The sequence below is a fragment of the Perissodus microlepis genome, chromosome 7 (assembly GCF_051167445.1).
Source record: "Perissodus microlepis isolate ML-2025 ecotype Zambia chromosome 7, ASM5116744v1, whole genome shotgun sequence".
NCBI classification, from domain to species: domain Eukaryota; kingdom Metazoa; phylum Chordata; class Actinopteri; order Cichliformes; family Cichlidae; genus Perissodus; species Perissodus microlepis.
Window position 1 is genome coordinate 44124327 of NC_140467.1, and position 15094 is coordinate 44139420.

The 15094-nt window shown below is 41.6% G+C and overlaps 1 protein-coding gene across 11 annotated transcripts in view; it reads left to right on the plus strand.

Annotated features, from left to right (window-relative positions):
* The window catches only part of dnm1a (dynamin 1a), a 50628-nt gene extending 38218 nt beyond the window's left edge, over positions 1-12410 (plus strand). For 4 of the 11 annotated variants that reach the window (XM_084935301.1, XM_084935305.1, XM_084935300.1 and 1 more), the window contains 7 exons: positions 3945-4054; positions 4757-4868; positions 5090-5104; positions 5778-5948; positions 6054-6295; positions 6506-6709; positions 9470-12410. In XM_084935301.1, coding sequence (XP_084791427.1) covers positions 3945-4054; positions 4757-4868; positions 5090-5104; positions 5778-5948; positions 6054-6295; positions 6506-6709; positions 9470-9500 — 885 coding nt within the window. In that variant the 3' untranslated portion in view covers positions 9501-12410. Of the gene's footprint in view, positions 1-3944; positions 4055-4756; positions 4869-5089; positions 5105-5777; positions 5949-6053; positions 6296-6505; positions 6714-7540; positions 7578-9469 lie in introns of those variants that run through there. The other 7 variants (XM_084935308.1, XM_084935302.1, XM_084935306.1 and 4 more) reach the window with 3 other exon arrangements.
* The last annotated feature ends 2684 nt before the right edge of the window (positions 12411-15094 follow it).

The following is a 15094-nucleotide window of genomic DNA, read 5'->3' on the forward strand; positions in this document are numbered from 1 at the left end:
GCATTAAGTCAAATTAGGTTTCCTCAGATGCCGTCTCTGTTTCTCATATGTTGCTCACAGACCAAACATGGCTTTTGCGTACGTTAGTGGGTTTTTTCGTTACACACAACGAAAAGATGCTTATGTTCACAAACAAATCTTTTCTACAAGAACGTTGTGACAAATCTGTTCCTACAAAAATCTATAAATTGATGAAATTGGTCTGAACAAGTGCATCAAACCCACTGAGCCTCACTCTATACTACTTTCTCCGTGCGCCTTTTTTAAAAGAAATCCCCTCTGTGTTTAATTTTTTTTCTTCTTAAAGACAGAAGTCAATGGGGAAAATGGCAGAAGAATGGAGGGAAAGAAAAGCAGAGGGAGGTGAGGAGGAGGGTTGTGAAAATTACCATTGGCTGCCACCCAGGGCCCAGTCTTTGTGGTAATGAAGGGTTAGAAGCAACGTTATTGCTCCCAGATGCCGTGCGGCTTCTCCGCAGGCCTTTGATGCATGGCCCAAGTCACCAGGATTTTTCTATCAGACTCCCATCAACATACACAGTTACGCACCACCGCACACACGTGCACGCACACATACGAAGACATCCAGCCTCTTAAAACAACATGGATGCTGTAAACGAGTATCTTCATGGTTTCGCCAACCAAGCTACTCAGATTTGTTTCAGAGTGTTAATTGGTTAATGTTCCCATGTATGTGTGTGTTTTGGTGTTTACCACCTCCAAGTGTGTGTGTGTGTGTGTGTGTGTGTGTGAGAGAAATGCCCATATTCGAACGTTTTATGTGTTTGACTCTTTTAGATATTTTTTGGGATGGCGTACGGAGTGGTGAAGTTCCTTTACGAATCCAGAAGTGAACTTCCCCTGACTCTCTATAATGAGCCTGCTCTTACACACTAGCAAAACAAAACCATGAAAAGCACTTTGTTCACACACTGCTCCAAATACCAACTACTAAGTGCCCGCCTGTAGTGTGTGTGTGTGTGGTGTGGGTGTTCAGACGAAAAAAAAACCCATAAAAAACCCCCAACAAGGATCACACCTGTGTTTTGTGTACAAGTGAAAAAATGTAAAAGTGTTTAAAGAAAATATCAAACTAAACCTAAAAAGGTGTATTTTTGCAGCTCAGTCTGGTGGTAATCAGCCTCTGCTATTTCTGCTTTGATGCCAATACAATTACAATCAATCTAAAGAGTAATGGAAACTCTGTGGAATATTAATTAAGTAATGACAGATGGATTTAGTCAAACACTGTGAATAATTTTCTCAAAGCACCTGCCTAAAAATGTCCCATATAATAAGCAGATGGGATTAGCTTTAACCCGAACACATTTTACGCCCGTCTGTTTTTTAACATAGGATAACCTGATAAAAATGAACAATGTAACCATTATGAAGGAAGGATTTACCCAATTGTACCCAATAAAAAAGCAAACTAATCATGTGCTTCAAGTTAATTTGCACAACCTGTGCACAGAAGGCTTTTCCTATTTTATATGATGCAAAAAATTATTAGTCTGTACCAGTTAGCGCTTAATGCAGCTTTTTTAATAGAGCAACTACTACGACTTATTAGAAGTTTCACTCTAAAGAGCTTTCATGAGGATAACTTATGGTTCACTATGAAAGATGAGACCACGGATGCTCATCTAGAGCTGAAATCCTGCTTAGCAGCTATCAAAATCAGGAGCTTCGTGTCCAAGTGAGCCCAAATGACCTGTTGATGAATGTGTGTGAGGATGGTGTGTGTGTGTGTGTGTGTGTGTGTGTGTGTGTGTGTGTGTGTGTGTGTGTGTACTTGAAGCTTGGTCCTGTGCAGAGAAAGTGTGCATTTCAGACCACATGTGTGCATCTGCAGGTTTGTTTTCTCATGCGTCCCTGCGAGTGTGCTTAACATCTGAAATCTGTAACATTGCCCACTCACACTGCCTGGATTTTATAGGAGCATATGGCAAAGCACTCAAGCACCTACTTCCCCCCCAATACTAGTACACACACATAAAAAAGAAACACATGCACACACAAGAAACTGGCTGACTGATAATGGTCTTATTTGATGTTGCAATAGGACAAATACATGGACAGTCTTAGCAGATATCTGGTATTCATCAATTTGTTGTTTGACTTTCTGGCATGTGTGGTTGCCAGACTGATCAAACCTCAAACTCAAATCTTCCAGTCTCGCATCATCTGCACCCCCCACTAACATTCAAGAAAACTCAAGAAATCATTTGTATTTCTCTCTTACTGTTGCTGTTCTTGTATAACATAGTTATTCTCCGTGTTAGCGTATTTTCTCTTTACCTTCCCCACATCATGTGCACATTCGCTGCCCCTCCTCTTCCCCTGTTTCCATTTTTCCTGACTGGATTTACTGGCCAGAGGAGAGGAAAATGTATGAATCAATCCAAGGTTGCTCACTCCCAGGGAGAGGGAAAGCCAGAGAGTGAGAGGAACAAGGGAGGGGAGGGGGGTGAAGAAAGAAAAGAGATGATGGTGAAATTGAAGAAAAAGAGAGAAATGGGGGATGGGAACTCACCAGCTTTATAAAATAATGATGTCAGCTTTCAGCGGCCTGGGGCGACTTCTTGTTTAGCCGTCTTTTTTTTGGGTAGCGGACACCTCGGTGTACGGGCACTGCCAAATGTGTTTGTGTCTTTATGTGTGTCTCTGTGATGTTTTACATGCATTCAGGGGATATGACCATTTGGCTGCACAGGTCATAAATCCTTTGATGAAGGAGTTTGTCACACATTCAATCCCCGTCTGTCTTGCTCTCTCTGTGACACACACACACACTCACACACACACACACACACGCACACACATGCTGAGTTGGGCAGGGCAAGTCCGTGGTTAGCCATCCAGATGGTTTTAAGGTTAGTTAGAGACTACGCTCAAAAGGTGCTGTTTGGAACCAAAGCAGGGTGTGTGTATGTGTGCGCATGCCCGTGTGTGTGTGTGTGTGTGTGTGTGTGTGTGTGTGTGTGTGTGTGTGTGTGTGTGTGTGTGTGTGTGTGTGTGTGTGTGTGTGTGTGTGTATTTCTGTGTCTGTGTTTAGAGAATGTTTGTAGAAACTCACCAACCTCATGCTATTTTTGGAATCTCATTTTGTTAATTCTCATTTTATTGTCATTCACACACACACACACACACACACACACACACACACACACACACACACACACACACACACACACACACACACAGCATATTATGCACCGTGACTCAAGAAACTGGATTTTCTATCAATAGACTTTGAGAAGTCCAACCGCGGCATATATATATATATATGTGTGTGTGTGTGTGTGTGTGTGAGTTTATTTACTTGAGATAAAGATAGAGATCAGACTGAGCTGACAAACTTTGAGGTTCCCTGATTCATAAATAGTTGGACGTCTGTGTATCATATGTTGTGTGCAAATTTACAAGTACAAGAGATTTCTAGCCTGGAACGCTCTCCCTCTCCCTCTCTCTTTCTGTCTGTGTGTTTCTCATTTGTTGCTTGCTCTCCCCCCCCCCACCCCCTTGACTCTGCACAACTGTAATCAAAACCACAGACTGTACTTTCCCATCCATCTCCTTTGCTTTTCTTTCGTCTGCTGTAGAACTGAATGTGCGAGCTTTTGCTCTTCATTCCCGCTGACCTTTTTTATCCGCTTGTCTCTTTTAGCCTGCTATCTTTTTGTCTGTATCAGCAGCGCAAACCAATGACTCAAAACCTTTTTCACACACTCACCATTTACTATATATGTTACATAATACAATTGTATGCGTAGCTCTAAATTTCACAGCCCAGAGTGATCATAATGCAGCATCTGCACTAGTTTTTCCTTTAAAGCGACTCTTTTTTTATACAGTGAGAGTATCTGCATGACCCTTTCTCCTCTTTATCAGGGAAGTCTTCCTCGTTCTACTCACTGCTGTGTCTCTTTCACCCCCTGCAGGAGAAGGAGAAGAAGTACATGCTGCAGGTCGACAACCTGAAGCTGCGCGATGTGGAGAAAGGCTTCATGTCCAGCAAGCATATTTTTGCCCTCTTCAACACCGAACAGAGGTGTTATTAGACACACACATTAACACTGTAACGCAGAAACAACTTAAATGCACCACAGCATTAAAAGTTGCTCTTTCGCCCACTTTTATGTTTACATTAAATGAGTTTTGGGATTTCTGTGTGACAGCCAGTGAGGATATAGTTGTAAAGCTTAAAGAATATCCCGATATTGGGGAAGTCTGCAGATAATTTAAAGTCCTAAGTAAAAATTATTCCAATGTAAAAGGACAAGAATATAAGAAAAATGAACTTCAATTAAGAAAGTAAAGGTTTTAAATTGTGCAGAGTGCCCTTTCCAGCGTTGCATGACATTTTTAAGTATCTACATGTAAGCCAGACTTTATTGTTGTTACTGTTGTAGATAAGAAGCACTAAGTTATACTTTAGGGCATTTTAATCCCAAAAAATGATACAAGTTTTGTATGCAAAAAAAAAAAAAAGTAGATTAAAAGTGACCAGAATTATAAAGTAAATGTTGTGAAGTAACAAAAAAGCTATTTTTGTAGGATAGTGGAGTAGAAAATATGAAGTAAGATAATATAAAGTGAAAACAGATAGAAATTCTGGAGGAAAGAACAAGTTCCAAGTTTTTACATTAAAGTGACTGTGACTGTATTTAGTTAATAACCTTCACTGGTGGAAGGACGTACAGCTGATGAGACGGGACTATTGGAGTGCACTGCTCACACTGTGTCTCCACAGAAATGTGTATAAGGACTACCGTCAGCTGGAGCTTGCGTGTGAGAGTCAGGAAGACGTTGATGCCTGGAAAGCCTCCTTCCTCAGAGCCGGAGTTTATCCTGAAAGGGTCACGGTAAGATTTCATCTAAAGCACACGTGCACAGACAACACTGTGACGCAAACACTCTCACAAATGTGGAATTTTTTCCCAGTTCATATTATTTGTGTCCAGTAGTAGCTCAGGTGGTTGCTGTGATGTTTCCTTCTGCAGTCTCTTTTAATGTTATTGTGTTTCTCATTTGCCATCTGTCCTTTTCAATGTCTTTTATCTCTCATTGCTATTTGGCGTTGTAGGAGAAGGAAGGAAAGGTATGTTATTCTGGGTACTAGATCACTTTTTGTGTTTTCTATGTAAAGCATGAACTGTACTTTTACTTAAATGGACCTGTACCTGAGTTGTGTAGCTGACAGTGATCAGTAAACGGATAGTTCAGCGTAATCATTAGGAGTAGATTTTTGAACCACTGATAGGGAATCACCTTGCTGGTGCAAAGATAGCATTTTATGCCTATCAAACTGTGTAAATTTGACTAAATAATCTTTTCTTAATAAATGCAGCACTGGTTCATCCCTTGAGTTAGGTGAACTTGTTATGGCTTAACAAACAGAAAAAAATAATCCAGTGAAAGTGGTCAGTTAGGAGGACTGGACTGAAATTGAGTGAAAAGCCAATAAATGTCTAAGCCGTGTCCAATAGAAAGTGTGAAAGATCTTCAGAAAACCTGAAGAATTATTGCTCAAGACCATGTTAAAAATTACTAGAAAGTCTGAATTCTTGGAAGCAAAATATAAAGAAATTATTTTTATTTAATTATTTTCATCAACATTTAACTACACTGATGAATTGTGTGTTCATCATTCAGCTGGTAATATAATTTCCTGGAGAAAACCTTTTCCTTCCTGTCATTCCTGAAGTGCTATCACCCTCTCTGTAACTCTGCTACACACACACTTTTAAAAAAAAACCTAATTTGTCTCACAGAGTGATGGTGGTGATGAAAATGGTTCTGACAACCTCATGCACAGCATGGACCCTCAGCTGGAGCGGCAAGTGGAAACCATCCGCAACCTGGTCGACTCTTACATGGCAATCGTCAACAAGACCGTCCGTGACTTGATGCCGAAGACCATCATGCATCTCATGATCAACAATGTGAGTCATCAGCGAGCACTGCTGTTGTCTCGTATGTTATGCTGAGACGACAGGACTTTGAGATTTGACAGACAGCGTGCTTTGTTTCTCTCCCTCTGCGTGCAGACTAAAGAGTTCATTAATGCTGAGCTGTTGGCCCAGCTGTACTCATGTGGTGACCAGAACAGCTTGATGGAGGAGTCTCAGGAGCAGGCCCAGCACCGTGACGAGATGCTGCGGATGTACCACGCTCTGCGGGAGGCTCTCAACATCATCGGCGACATCAGCACATCTACTGTAACCACCGCCATGCCACCACCCGTGGACGATTCCTGGCTTCAGGTGCAGCGTAGCGGATCTGGAGGACGGTAAGGCACATGAGACATCAGACTGTGGAACTGAGAGAGTACGTGTGGGAACAGGTTGGGGAGAACAAAAATTAAAAGCCCATGTCTAATTCTGACATGTGGTCAAGTAAATAAGAATATTCTAAAAAGACGAAGCATCTGACTTATTGACACTTTCCTGATGTTTTTCTCCTTTTATGTTCCTCTCTTCACTTCTACTTTCTTATCAAGATCTCCGGCCACCAGTCCAACTCCAAACCGCAGGGCTCCACCAGGACCCCCGGCCCGTCCAGGCTCTCGTGGCCCTCCACCTGGGCCTCCTCCTGCAGGGGGTCCCCCTGTCCCTTCTCGCCCCGGAGCTTCTCCTGACCCATACAGTGGGCCACCACCCACCGTGCCCTCCAGGCCTAACCGCGCACCCCCAAGTGTGCCTAGGTGAGTGGAAACTCTTCCATCATAGAGTAGGCCGCAGTAGATTTTACAAGGACACTGACATCCAAACTACAGTTTAAGATAATGTGATGTCACCAAAGCTGAAGTGTGGATACTCTCTGTTAACAAGGGGGATGTGAAGACACCCGGATGAGGGGATAAAGGAGGTAAAGGACAGTAGAAAGCGCTGGTTTTGATAGAGGATAGATTAATAGGCTGGTAGATTGCTAGTTATCCCCAAATAGGCACTACAACTACAACATCTCACTAATTTCTTTCACCTTGCTAGTATCTTTCAGCCATCACCAAACTTTCGTCACGTTGTCAGGCATCACCTGTTAAATAATCTATTGCTAAAAGCAAGGTCGTCTGGATTCCTTTGAATTAAAACGTGATCTGATGAATGAAGGGGAGATGGGAATGTGGAGGGGCTTCCTTTCTGGTATTCATTAATTGTATGCATTTAAAATCTCCCCCACCCCACTTTCTTGTGTTTGTGAGCTAGCTAACCTCTTTAACTTGGGGCTAACTGTCAGTAGCTCACCAGTTTTACTGTAGAGGACGCTAACGTGGCTGAGCGAAGCTCTCACTGGAAAATGACAGCTTTTTAACATCTTCACTAAAACTAATCTGTTTTAAGTGCCCATTTTTCATCTTCCAATCCAGTTTTTCTGTACTGTGAGCTGCCATGAGTGAGAGCTTCGCACATGCGATGTTGGTCATTTCCTGCGCTGTAACTGTTTGCGCTCCTTTTCTCTCTTCTGTCTCCTCTTCTTCACCCCTCCGTCCCCCGCCACACCTCTGTCCCACACACTGCTATGGTTCCTTCTACAGAATCACTATCACTGACCAGTGAGGACTAACATTACTGGTACGTTGGGTACTGTCTGCAACCATGATCATCATCATCACAACGACTTTCCTTCTTTCCCTTTCTCACGGAAACCATCCCTTTCACTGCATGACATTTTCTTTTTCTCACCACTGTTTTCTCAGAGGGCTGCATGAGCAAACACACACCCGGTGCAGAGTGTGTGTTTGCATGTTTGCATCAGTGGCTTGAGCTCAATTCAAGCTCAGTCTGATGTTATTTTGTCTGTAAAGAGCACCAAAGGAGGACATTTTGTCAGTGTAGGCCAGGGGTGTCCAACGCCAGGCCTTGAGAGCCGGTGTCCTGCAGGCTTTAGATGTATCCTTTATCCAACACGGGTGATTTAAATGGCTAGATTACCTCCTCAGCATGTCTTGAAGTTCTCCAGAGGCCTGGTAATGAACGAATCATTTGACCCAGGGTGATATCTAAAACCTTGAAGCCTGGAGTTGGACACCCCCAGTGTAGGCCAAGAAGACTCGCATCAGATGTCCGGGACCTAACTAATGTTGGTGCTGTGTTGTATATGTGTGTATGCCACAAAATCCCTCCCATACCTGCTTATATCGATGTGTCTGATGCTTTCTTTTAGTGACACGGTGCTCTGTTTACCAAAATCACTTTTCTTTGCAGGATTTAGTTAATGTGGAGTAGCCCTACTGGGGATTTATTTTTTAGGTAAATACTCTATAGTTTAACTAACAAATGTATTACCGTTAAGAGCACTTGGTAAGTACAAGCCATATCTTCATTTATAAACGATAATGAGATTTTAAAAAAATTTTTTGGAGAATAAGTTGTATAAGCTGCCATCAGCAATCTCAGCTAGCTTTGCAAAAAGATCAGACACTAGACTGTGACTGAGGTTATTTGAGTACAGTAGTTTCCTATTCTCACGTTAGGAAACCAGTTTGAGATGATTTGAGCTCTGAGTTTGTGTGTGGGACAAAGTGGGATGCAGTCATAATGCAGGGCTGGGAGGTGGCCAGATAAATTGTATTTGAACACAATGTTTCCAAGTTTCTCGCTAAGAAAAGAGGAATAAAAGGAAGCCAAAGTTTGTTCTCATGGTCTCAGGCGATGGATGCTATACAGTACAATATATACTCCTATATTCTCCATTATTTTACTGTTGTTTCGGCTGCTGTACTGTCTGTTAACAGTTTTTGAGTTGTAGTTTGAATGTAACTGTAAATGGGCATATATTTCTTTTGAGCCATATCTGCCATTGTCTTTGTTATAATTTTCATCGTATTTGGCAAAATCTGCAAACCTTGTGAATGTTTTGGTAACACTCACTGACCAGGCATAGCATCGTACTTAAGAGAATCGACAAACAGGCAATACCAACATGTATATCATATGTGCAATGGTACAGAGTGCAAAGATGTTAGACTAAATTATGGAGTGAATAAAGGATGGTTCGCCCTAACTGGGAATAAGAGAGTATATCTGCATTTCTAAAATGTCACACATTCATATTTGCTTACATGTTTACCTTCAAGCAAACACTTAGCATTTGTACAAGTCAACTTCTGTTTCAGAGGCTGTTTAATAATCAGTTTAATCTTCCCTTCAATCAGCAACAACTGCTGCTTAAAACTTTAATGCCTATCAGTGGATTTGCTCTCCTGTAGCAGAACTACAACTGAACAAACTGCACGTTACTGTAGATAAACAGCAGCTGGATGTGCAGGAACACCGCCTTCACTTAACTGAGCTTCAAATCTTTGTCACGTTGGTTGTATTTTTGGACTGCCTCCATGTGTTACTTGAAGATACAGTATTTCTGTGTGTTTGTGCATGAATGTACACATGGGGGCTGTAAACCTGTCAACAGGGAGCAACGGCACTAATCCAGTCTCTCCTTTGTGCTTGTGTGTCCACGGCAGTCGGAGACCCCCGCCATCTCCAACCCACTAGACTCCCTGGCTCCTCCGTCCTTCCCCTCCTCCTCCGTTTAATCCTCCCCTGGATGAGAGGCCACAGACAACAGCGCCACCCTCCTGTCGTTTTCTGCCTCGTCTGACCTGCGCTGGTTCCCAGCTCCTGCTTCTCCCTCGCTTCCTCTTCTTTCCCTCCTCCTCACCTCCACCTCTCTCCCTCATACAGTGACGCAGAATACTTGAATCACACTTGCATGACTTACAAACATGCTGCGCCCTGAGAACTCAAACTATGTAAAGACTGATGAAGCAAATCAGTTAGCGTGTGCACGCACGCAGTATACAGTCTAGTAAACACGTGCAAACACTTAAACACGGAAACATTTTTCCTGCTTTTAAACTAAAAGGGTAGACATTTAGCATGAAGCTATGCCTGAGTATTTCTAATAAGTATTCTCTCTTATTATTCTCTCATTCATCAATTGTTCTTTTATTTCATGTTTATTTATTTTCTTCCTTTTTTAAGGAATCCTTCCCTTCAAAAAAAATAATGAAATTTTAGGGATAAAGCAGAAATTTTGAATTTTTTGCTGGCAGAAGTTTCAGATAAAATGGCACAAATTCTTCAGTTCACTTAAACATCCACTAATACCAAGAACTTGCCACATACTTCATGGTAATTTGATGGATACTTTGCCTCTGTAAATACTGGTGTTGTGGAGAGAGTAAATGCTTTAGTTCCTCTGCAGCATTTCAGCCTCGGAGTTAAAGTAAGAGGCAGAAAATGTTTCAATCAACAGAAGTGACGATGGATAAAGTATTTCATAAGGGAGGTGATGCAAGCTGGACTTTTTTGTAACTCTGGTGTCTTCTCACTGCACTATTCAGATTTTGAGTTAATGCGTTATGGCAGTTTTCCATATTCGTGTGTGAAGGCGACTGACTTTAATCAAGTCCGCTTGTGAGCTAAACTATAAAGAACAAACCGTGAAAGAGGAGGTCTGTCTCACACCCTGCAAATCATGGTTTTCATTACCATTCATTAGCATTGTTGTAAAAGTTGACCTGTTTCTCACGTGGCTGTAAAATATTATTGCTAACTAAACAGCCACTAGTTGTTAATGTTTGGCCTCGGTGTGGGTAATCTGTTAACCATCATGCATAGTTTAAAAGAACAGCTGGATTTTATTTCCTTGACGATTTTTAATATTCATCTGGTTGTCAGGCGATTCATCATTCAAAAATGTAATCTTACCAGATGATATCTCATGGCCACATCTTAATTACACAATTCCTATGCCGGAATAACCCGTGGCTACACATTACTAACTGGTGGCAAAGCAATAATATCCCCCTCACCCTGGAGGTGAACATCGTCATTTCTCTGGTGCCTCCTCACCATTACGATTTTAGGCTTTCTCTTGTTATCTTTAATCTCTTCATCCTGGCAAATAAGATCGTCTTTTTATTTTCTCTCTTCCTTCCTATCACCTAAACAGCCGGTCAAACAAGGGCGGGCCCTCTCGTCCCGAGAGCCCGCTGCCACCATTCGACTCTTAGAAGGAAACATTCTCCCTGTTACCTCTTCTCCTTCTTACGTTCATCTCGCATTTATCCATCCACCCATCACTCACTCACTCACACGAGGAGAGGAAGGCTTGAATGAATAACAGAAGTAAAGGATCGCCTGCAAATTCTTCACCCTCAGATAAGACGCTGCTGCTCTTCGTCCATTTTTCCTCCTCCTCTTCATTTCAGCCTTGCAGGACGGGAGGAACTACCCATTGTAGCCTCAGGAGGCCCTCAGTGTCACTGTTAAATCCACCTGCGATTTAAAACTGCTGTTGTCTGTGCTTCCACACGACCTATGCAACAACTGACGTAAAAGGAAAAAAAAAAAAGATGCCTCTCCCGTGTCTTTCTTGCCCTCTGCTTCACACAAATGTTGTTACTGCATTATCTTTAAGCAAATGTGCAGCTTCAGACAACTGCAGGACACGCAAGACTCCAGCCTGAGAGGAAGGGAGTCTTTGGCCTGGGTTGAAGCTCTGTGACTGTTAGCTAGATAGCTCTTTACATATCCTTTTTATTCAGACGGGGAAAACAGGAATATTTGCCGTGTGAAAACATTCAGAATTTTAAGTCAGTTGATGATTTGCCATTTCTTCTCTTTTCCCCCCTTTCCCCCTTTTTTTTGTTTGGTTTTGTCTTTTTTCCAGTGGTCACGGGGGTGAGTGAGAACACTCAAAAACAGCCACAGTCTATGCATAAAACTGGCATTAATTGAAAAAGCTCCTTCTCTTTCACCCTGTCATTTTACACGTGTGAGAACCTGTGACCCGTGCGAACCCACCACCTTTTCTACCACTGACCTCCACTGTCAGCGTGATGTGGTGTATTGTATTTTTGAACCCAAGCAAAAAACAACCCACCAGCCACAAACAATAATCTACTATTCATCCCTTGTGCATCTGGTACTCCACGACTGCAAAGTAAACACAACTAAGCATATTCTTCTTCTTATTTAATGGTAAATAGTTTATTATGGACATATCTTATTGTGTTATTCTGTATATCTGTGATGCATCTTATTGAACTTTCACTATCTAGGGAATTTAGTGTATGAAACCGCTGAATATTTAAATTATGACAAAATGAGTATATGTATAAGGAAGTAATGTTTTAAAAACTACAAAAAATATATAATACAATGATGTATATGGGCAACTGCAGGCTGTTGAATACTTTGGCTTGCAGCAGAGGGCTTTTGCTTTTCTTGTCCTTCTGTGTGTAGAATAGCAGCGAGGGGCGGGCTGAATGTGTGAAAGTCCTGCAGCGATCAGGTCTTGCGTCTTGTTTAGACTGATGTGGATGGAAAGGTGACTTTAACCTGCAGGACTGCTGTGCTCTGTCAAGACATTAAAAACTTCAGTGTGTAATCAGGGAAGTATGTCTTTGTGTCCTTTTTTTCAAATGCTGGTACATACTGGTGGTAACACAACTATACAGGAACTCCATAGCAGCTAATAATGAAACCACCAGACGAATGTGGACACAAAGTAAAATATCCTTATAGGCATATTCAAAAACCTGGCTGGATTATTCCAACCCCTTACTCAACCCCATCATTTACACATACATCTTCAAAAGCCTTTTCAGACCTTTCAAAAAAAATAACTAAGTGTCACTTCTACAGACTGTTCCAAAGGTCTTTCATAATTTCTTATTTTTCCCTCTTTTCTATCTTTTGGTACTTGGCACAAAAACACATAATTCGTTTCAATTTCTTTAGGTTAATCTACAAAAAATTCCAAAGATAACAGTCCAATAGGCGTAAAATAATATCTTTACATGTGTTAGCTGTAAACTTGGCATATTTCATCTGAGGAAACAGGACAAATGAAACAAAAAGTGTCGCAAGTTTACAAACTACCTACAGAAGATGAACAGTATTTGAAACTCATGTCATTAAGAAACCAGAAAACAAATCTAGCAAAGACCTGAGAGATGCCTATGGCCCTTCAGTTAAACCAATTTCTGTTCACTGAAGCCTCATCAGAAATGGTCTCAGTGGAAAGGTGGCTGTCTAGAAGCCATCCTTAAGGATGGGAGGCAGGGAGAAAAAGCTGAGGGATTCCAAGTTACACAAGAAACGGACTGAAAATCAGGGTTAACAGGTCTAATGGAGTCATGAATCTAAATATGAAGTTTTTGGTTCAAATCATCAATACATATGGAAAAGGGTACAACAGTGGGTGTCTATGGTCATCTGTAAAACATGGTGGAAGCTCTGTCATGATTTGGGGCTGTATTTCAGCCAGCTGCGTTGTGAATCTAGTCTAAACGTATACAATTAACAAGGAAAAGTGTTGTCAGATTTTGCTCCAGCATGCATTGCCATCTGAAAAGCATCTGATTAGCAAAGGCTTCATTTTTCAGCATGACAAAGATTTCAGACACACTGTAAATAAAATAAAAACACACACACATAAACCAATCGTCACATATGGGCTTTCACAAATAGGTTGCAGTTAAGTGGAAAAGTTCCTGCTTCAAGTGATAAAATACAGTCCATTTTAAAAGGGGCGTGAAGGTTGCGTACAGAGGGATGCTGAAGATGTGGTCAAACCAGAGGCATATGGAGGATGCAAACTCTGGAGACTGAGGGGCAATGGCCTGATCAAAGCCTGCTGTGACACAGAAACATAGAGGTATGTGTGAAGGACCCGTCATGCTCTTCTGTCAGCAGGCTCTGCAGCCTGGTGTTCCTCCCATCATGGGTCATGGGCTGCATGGGCTTGTCTTCACCTTCTCGGCTAGCACAGTACTTAAAGACATTCTACTCCTTAAATTAGGGTTCAGTTTCTTTGTGTGTATCTCATATTCATCCTCACTCTCAAGGATTTTCCTTATTCATCTAAAAGAAAAGGAGGCTCTGGGATACCACTAACCGTGGAAGCAAATGAAAAGCCCACCATTCAGCCTCCTTACAGCCTTGTTTTAGGTTTAAGAAGTTTATTTAGTTGAATAGGGAAATTTCTTTTCTGCTATTTTGATGCCTGTAACCTGTCTGGAACTCCTTCTTTTGGACCAAATGGGATTTGGACTTTTAACTTTGTAACCTGCCTACCCACTCCTCCAGCCTTGCAGTTAAATTGGTACGAAACTGTAAACCTTTTTATTAAACTGTCTTTCAATTCTGAAGTCTGCATTTGGGTCTTTTTACCCGTTTGAAATCATCACATTCTTTTGATCAGTTTGCATTTATTTATTTATTTTATAGAATGTGTTTATTTCAAGAAACGGTAAAATCAACTAGGATAGGATCCAGCACTGAAATAGATAAGCAGTTAAGAGAGCTGATGGATGTGTATAATGCCAGTTCACAGCCACAGTTCTTATAAGATGCTTTATATAATAACCCTATGTAGTAGAGAGAATCAGATAGTCCCTGATGAGTGAGAACTTGGCAACAGTGGGAAGAAAGAACTCCCTTTTGACAGGAAGAAACCTCCAGCAGAGAGGGACAACCATCTGCTCTGATCGTTGTCCCATCAAGAGATCAGGGGAAAGAGAGGAGATAAAAGTGAGTGAGGGACAGATTCTTTGTAAAGTGCAGGATGAGCTTGATGACATCAGTGTGAGTTTCATGTGAAATGATATTTTAGCTGAAAAACACCAGTAAGATGTGCATTCGTTGTTGTCTATTATTTTGGTTAAACCAGATCAAAACTTCATAAAGTGGGTATCTACTCAATGTTCAGACATCAAGCATCTACTGTAGTAAAAGCAGAGGAAGGAGACATAAGCAATAGTTGCTCAGGGGATATTCCCCATCCCGTCGCGACTGCTGTTTTCAGTGCATGTTATTAATTGTATGTCTATATGTCCAATTCAAGCACCACCACCAGACGTCACTATAGTGCAGCCTGCAGCCTCCATCCAGACACAATCCACATAGGACCTCACATAAGATCAGTTCCTTCTTCATTTCTAACCTTTTAGAGATCGAAAGAATCCAAATGAGAATATTTTTATGAAGTGTATAGTCATGTGTTTAGTTCCCACCCTACTGCAGCTCTGTTCATCTAAACAGCAGTCTTTCCATAGAAGCTGAACCCAGACATCCAT